At 40.8% G+C, this 7,192-nt stretch overlaps 1 protein-coding gene across 1 annotated transcript in view; it reads right to left on the reverse strand.

The window, feature by feature from the left end:
- PGR (progesterone receptor) overlaps positions 1-7,192 on the reverse strand; it is a 60,589-nt gene that overhangs the window by 50,979 nt on the left and 2,418 nt on the right. The window contains exon 3 of the mRNA XM_045297733.1: positions 6,109-6,260. Coding sequence (XP_045153668.1) covers positions 6,109-6,260 — 152 coding nt within the window. The remainder of the gene's footprint in view (positions 1-6,108; positions 6,261-7,192) is intronic.

The raw sequence follows: 7,192 nt of genomic DNA on the forward strand, positions 1-7,192 counted from the left end.
AATAGGTCGTTTGACCCCCAAAGGGGTCGCAACCCACAGGTTGAGAACCGCTGCAATAGAAGCTAGGGACCTGGGTGCCAGGGTCAGACTTCCTGGAGTTGTGTTTTGTTCTACTGCTCACTCCCTACGCTAACTTCATCTGCAAAAGAAGGAACAGAGCACCAGCCTCATAGGATTGTCCCTAAGGGTTAAATGACTTAGTACATATAAAGGCATTAAAATATTTACTGGGTTTTTTTAATAAATACTCAACACATGAAAATCATTGCTCTTACACCTTAGTTTCCATATTTTCTACCAATGTTACAGCCCAGTTTTGAGCTCATGCTCCATACTCAACTACGTGTCTACACAATTTCCTTAACAAATCACTCTATCAAGCAAGAATAAATAACATTGAAACTATTTGCTTTTTCTGGAAAAAAAGAAAGAAGATTGTTAATGAGTTCCACACTTCTAGAGAAGGAGCCCTGGTGGCAGTAAGGGGAAAGATTGGGCTGGGCTGTGAGCTAAAGGTTGGTGGTTCAAACCCATCAGCCGCACCTCAAGAGAAAGAAGAAGTCTGCTCCTGTACAGATGGACAGTCTTGGAAACCCCATGGAGTTCTGCTCTGTCCTACAGAGTTCTTACAAGTCAAAATCAAAGCAATCACGATAGGTATGGTAGGCTTCTGGAAGAAAAAAGTTATGATTTCTGAAGATATTATATAAAGTCCCTAACATCAGAGGCTGAGATAGCTGTTGAGAATGATACCAAAAAACCCAAGTTCATAGAAGAAAACTTATTTTAAAGCTGAACATCACAAAGAAAACGCAATAGACAGTGTCCTAGAGTGTTTGGTGAATGTTTGGCTGCTACCTGAAAAGTTGGCTGTTCAAACCCACCCAGCGGCTCTGGGAGAGAAAGACATGGCAGACTGTTTCTGTGAAGATTTGTGTCTAGAAAATGCTATGGGGCAATCCTACCCTCTCACCCAGATTCACTGCGTGTTAAAAATCTACTCAGTATCACCTAAAACTAACACAGAAGAAATCACCACTCTGTCAGGGGAGGAAAAAAATCTTTTACTGATAATAAGTTATATAAGATAGGCATTATGCTGTTTATACTAGCACTATGAAAGATCGGGTATTGGTCTGCTTTTCTAACAATTGGGCATCTATGGAAGGTCTCTGGCTGTCCAGTGCTCTCACTAAGTGAGGTGGAGGCCAAAACTCCAAGAGGGTAAGTGATTACTTGACAACTTTGGAATCAGTCACAGGTATCAATAATTTCAAGCAGCCCTTTAAAAGAAGATACTGATGGATGTCCCCCTGGAGTTATTTTGTTTTGCTGGAGAGAGAGCCTTCTATAACTCAGATGTGATTTTTAGGCGATGAACTTGACAGACTTGTAGAATCATAAGCAATTGTATTTGGAACCCTGACTACCTACTTTTGTTCAATTGCCAAAAGTGTGCCAGAAGATAGAGTTTAAAAATGCTTTTAGGATTTGCTCAAGTGTTTGATTGAGACTTAAGTGTTTCCTGTCATAAGACAGTGGTATTTTTTAAAAATCGGCTGATGAGACGTTGCTTAAATATATTCCTTAGGTGGAAGTGCAAACTAAATAAACTGGCCCAAAAGCAGAGCTGCCCTGGGGTGAAGCAAGAATGGGCTGAAGGGCTTAAGGAATACAATGTGAAGACCAGTCTCTGTCACATAGCATGCTTTTGCCTGGATATGTATTATTTTTTCTGTTCCGACACAAAACAACAAGGAGACAGTATAGAAATAGGGGCAAAAACAGTTTTTGGAGTCCCACTCCCTTGACCCCAACACATCGATGTGTTCATATGGCAATTATTAGTATCTATACCCACAGGACTCATAAGGATTATATGAGTTAGTACTGCACAGATTCCCTGAGTAAGGCACTTACCAAGCTCAGCTGCTAATCAAAGGTTTAGAGATTTATGTTTATGCAGATGTGCTTCAGAAGGAAAGCCTGGCCACCTCCCTCTGAAATATTAGCCACTCAAAATCTTGTGGAACAGAGTTGTACTCTGACACATAAGGGGGCACCAGGAGCTGGAATTAACTGAATGTTGCTGTTAGGTGTCACCAGGTTGGTCCCTTCTCATAGTGAGCCTATGTATAGCACCATACCTGTACCATCTTCATCACTGTGATGCTTTTACACCTACGGCTGCAGCCACTCAGTAGCAACTGTTTAGCACTGAGCCCGTCCTAGTACATGCAGAGGCATACCAATGAGAATGGCATTCCCTTAGGATCCCAATGGCCCAACCCATTGTGCATGGGTCACCATAAGTCAGAGGCTGTCTTAAAGGTAGCTAAGAACAAAGACAACGGCCTACAGTTTTGAGTGGTGTCTGTGTTTGCTTTACCTCCTTGGAAGTTATAAAGGCAATGTTTGGCTATATCTTGATTTACTACAATCCTAGGAGTCTTAGTGAAGGACTATAACAGGCTCTCAACCATTACATGGGCTAATCATTGCTTAGCATAAATGGTTCAATTAGCTTAAGAGGATCATCTACTCATCTCTTCCATCCACTTTGTGAGCCTTTTCTTTTCCCTCTGCCTATTCTGTCCTGTATCACATATCAAAGGAGAGTCCTGGGTAGCCAAAGAAGCCATCCAGGAAAGCTGAGAAGAAATGCCTTTTCTTCTCCCACTCCTACCTTGGAGAAGTACAGAATATGGATCTTTGCTTGTGTTTAATCACAAACACCAATCAATCACCACATAAAATCCAGGGTTTCCGATAAATAAAATGCATACAAAAGATTAGACCTAACTCAGGACTGTTCACCAGAAGCCTTTTCTAGTTAGGCCTAACTAGATCTAGGTGCTGCCTTCTTGCGGTCGCCTCCTAGGGCATATGAAAACCACCATGCATGTCATCTCTGATGTCACCCACCAGACCTCCTCACCAATCACTGTCCATCAGTCTACCTTCTTGATAATGAATTGCAATCTCCACTTTACTGTGCACACACATGCCCCTACACTTTCAAAATGTTTTCCTCTATCTCTTCTCTCCGCCCCATATGGAGGAGAACCCAGCTTTCCTGAGTGACCCCTTGATAGAATTGACTCTCTCCCACCCTCAACTTTGAGGACAGTCAGAACGCTCTTAGAAGTGGATGGTGAGACTTTGTCCCATGCTCATTAGATATTCTGTTCGAAGCGACTAGTCTCCAGAAAAGAACATCATAGTTGGTAAAGTAGCGGGTCAGTAGAAAAAGTAGAAGATCTTCAATAAGATGGATTGGCACAGTAACTGCAACAATGGACTCACACATAAGAACAATTGTGAGGATGGTGCAAACCAGGCAGTATTTCATTCTGTCGTGCATAGCAGTGCTGGATCAGAACTGTCCTCACAGTACCTAACAACAACATTAAAAGGAGTGGGGAAACTGGCTCTTAGCCTCTAACGAGATCACAGCCCTACATGTAAAGGTAATATCATCCATCCTTTGATATTACATACTTCTCTCTGTTCACCTCTCTACACATTTACATTTCTAGATATTTCAGGGTTTGGCTTACCCCTTTTCTCTTTCTCACGAGCCCTCTATTATTTTTTGGAAACGCCAGCCTCATTTGCTATTGTCACAAAGACAGTATGGGAGTTGCAAACATGAGCTTTGGAGTCACACTACCTGGATATGAATCCTGGCTCTACGGCTTCCTAACAGCATTAAGGCAACTTAGCATAGCTGGGTCATGGTTTCTTCATTTGTAAAAGGCATTTTGTTACATTGTGGTTCTTGTTAGCTGCCTTCAAGACTGACACCTGCTCATGGCAACAGCCTGCACAATGGAACCAAACCTGTGATCCCTAGGCTTTTCATTGGCCCATGTTTTAGAAGTAAATTGCTTAGACTTTCTTAATGTACAGTAAAAGAAATCATTTAGTTAAAATGCTTAAAACACTCCCTGACACACAGATAGTATTTGAAGATATCTTTATGGAATTCAGTCAGGCTTCCAGGTGAAGACGCACCAAGAAGAAATGCCTCCTGAAAATGCAGCCAAAGAAAACCCTGTGGATCGCAATGGTCTGATTCCCTTGGGCATGGGGTTTTCACATGAGTCAGGGCCTGCTCAGCTGCATTTAACAACAATTACTGTTATCTTGATAACATTAATATCCTTGTTGACTCAACTGACTTTTAACTTTTGACCTTGTTGGTATCAACATCCTGCTGTGGACCAGCTTATCACAAAGTATTGCTTCAAAATATCAAACCTGATATTTCTCTGCAAATACAAAAATCCTTTCCACTCATCTGTGTCATTCCTGAACATTCTTGGAAACGTCTCACTATTCTCTTAACTTACATCACAACTCTCTCCCAACGGTCCCAAACCTTAGCAACTTAACTTTCTGACCTTTAAGTCCCACAATATCCGAATATGAATTCTCCACTCTAAACCAAAAGCAAACAAAAAACACAAATGTTGCCATCAAGTCGCATTGACTCATAATGACTGTGTAGGGCAGAAGAGAACTGTCGGTCTTACAGAAGCAGACTGCTACATCTTTTTCCCTATAGAAAGCCTAGTGAGCTTTTTAATGGCAACCTGTGTGTGAACCCTCAAGTGCTTGAATACCTAATCATTGTGCTACCACACAGAAAAATACCCCAAACTCCCTGCCATCAAGTCGTTGCTGATTCATACCTTATAGGACAGGGTAGAACTGCCCCTGTGAGTTTCTGAGACGAACACTCTTTACGGGGGTAGAAAGCCTAGTCGTTCTCTCTCCCTCGGTTCTGCTCATGGTTTCAAACTGCTGACTTTGCCCTTAGCAGCCTACCACATAACCACTAATCAAGATTCCTAACTGTGCCACCAGGGTTCCCTTATTCAACTCCAGCCAGCCTAATCGTTTCACTCTTTGATTATACTCATATGGAAGCACTCCCCCCCACAAGCACTTCTTAATGCATTGGTCTGCATCATTTGTGTCTGACTCATTTAATAACTAAAACTATTAATATCTTTCTTCCATGAAGCATTCTCCAACACATTCTAAGCTATGATTACCTCCCTCTCTTCTTCAAAGACACAAACTGACAAACCACACAAATCTCAGATTCTGAATCATTTCTCTAGACATTTCTGAAGTATCTTGAAACCGGAAGACTTTGAAACAAGAAGCACCAAAGCAGACATTCTCATGGTTGGTTCCTTGCCTAGGATTGAGCTCAGTGCTGCAGGAGGAGCCCTACACCTCATTTAAGTTGGCTTTAACGTATTTACTATTAGATGTCAAATGTGAAATGGTGTTTAAATGTGTTCTTTAAATATAAACACATTTTGGCTGCTTTGAGTTTAGTGTAAAAGAGAAATTAAAAGATGTTTCTTATGAAGGTTAACTTCTGAAACACAGTTCAAACAAGTCAATTAAAGAAAATTAGATATATGCATGACTTAAATGACCTGGAAAAGTAAAAGCTTCACTTCAGTAAATATTTATTTGGAGATTATATTACTGTGATGTCCAAAGTTTTCATTTGCTTCAAGCTGTTTCTATTCTTATACAACAAAAATATACTAAGGGATAAAGGAATGCTAAAATTGTTTTGAAGTATCATTATATAAATATCACATAAAGATGCATATGGAGAAGAGGGGAAGTGACACAGAAAACTGCATTCGAGATGTGTGTGCATATATGCACACATATTATATGCACACATATATCCATTTATATTTAATTGCAATGACAGCATTTATAGTGCTTCATGAAAATAACTGAAATATAAAAATCAACTATTTGAAGAAACCTTTTATTATGCAATGGTTAATTAACAATAGTAGTACCATTCCTAAAATAATTATGATTTGTGTCTAATATTGAAAGTGTTATTTAAATGATTATAGTGATAATTTCTAAGCATTCAATTTTGAGCAATATAAACATATTATAAAGACCTCATCATATACCGTCAGTTATAGAGAAATATCACTGCTTTTTTAGAAAACCATAAACAGCAAGGGATCATTGAAATTTATAAAAAGAAAAAAAACTCGATGGTTTCCATTCACAATCTAACCAACAATAATGCATCAAGAGGAAAAAGCCTACCTTCCATTGCTCTTTTAAAGAAGACTTTACAGCTGCCACAGGTAAGGACGCCGTAATGACAGCCTGAGGCTTCGTCCCCACAGATTAAACAAATTTTCTGAGGTAAAGATTCGAAGCTGTACTGTGGGCTCTGGCTGGCTTCTGAATCCGGCCTTGACATGCAAAAGAAAGTACTTGATTTATTTTCAGGAGTGCCACTATGGGATATTAAAATTTCTTAATCCAGCATTGACAAGATGCAAAGGGGACTGCAATGTGACATGCAAACCAAGTTTGGTGCCATCTTGTACCCATGCTCCCAGAAGATAAACCATTCATTTGTAACAGCCACAATTAGAGGGTAATAGAGAATGGGTACCTTCTTCTGTTTAGGAAAACTAAAATCCATTAGTTTAAAACTCGATAGACACAATTCCTTTAGCCTTTGACATACGAAATGATGTGCCCTTCCTGTACTCTGGGTTAGAGTTCACCTAGTCTTGCTTTAAGAATTCAACCGCCTTTGAGTTCTAAAATTCAGCCTCATATTGATGCTTACTTAAACGAATACAAGTGCTTATCATTTAAAAATGTAAGCATTCTTCAGTAAACCTGTGCAGTACAACAGTGTTCCCTGCACACTGAACATTCTTTTCCTTCTTTTAAATTCTATTACTTCAGGGTGCAACCGAACAAACTCTTGAAAAACTGCATAAAGGACATTTTCAGGGAACCTGAAACGACCGTGTACTGCAGATTGATGCTTAAATCCACAACTTAAACATATCACATGTCAACTAAAGTTATGTCATCCAATGCCAAGCTCATTGAGCAGTGACATTTCCAATCTGGCGGGTCACCCTTCAGCCAGTCCCAAGCTCCCAGAGGATTCAGGCCTTAATTCCTCTTGGAGACCGGCATTCCTGGCACTTCTCTGAGAGATGCCGCCAAGTCCCAGCGCCCTTGCCTCGCTTACAGCGGACCTGTGGGGACGCTGCCCACCCCCTCGAATTCCCTGCGGGTCCGGCTTCGGGACGGACCCGCCTTCCAGCTTGTCCCCGGGAAAAGAGGGAGACGCGGGGGAAGGAGGGGGGGAGACGGCAGG

Source organism: Echinops telfairi, unplaced genomic scaffold (genome assembly GCF_000313985.2).
Source record: "Echinops telfairi isolate 266 unplaced genomic scaffold, ASM31398v2 ScPeMD7_7421;HRSCAF=8459, whole genome shotgun sequence".
In the NCBI taxonomy this organism is placed as follows: Eukaryota; Metazoa; Chordata; class Mammalia; order Afrosoricida; family Tenrecidae; genus Echinops; species Echinops telfairi.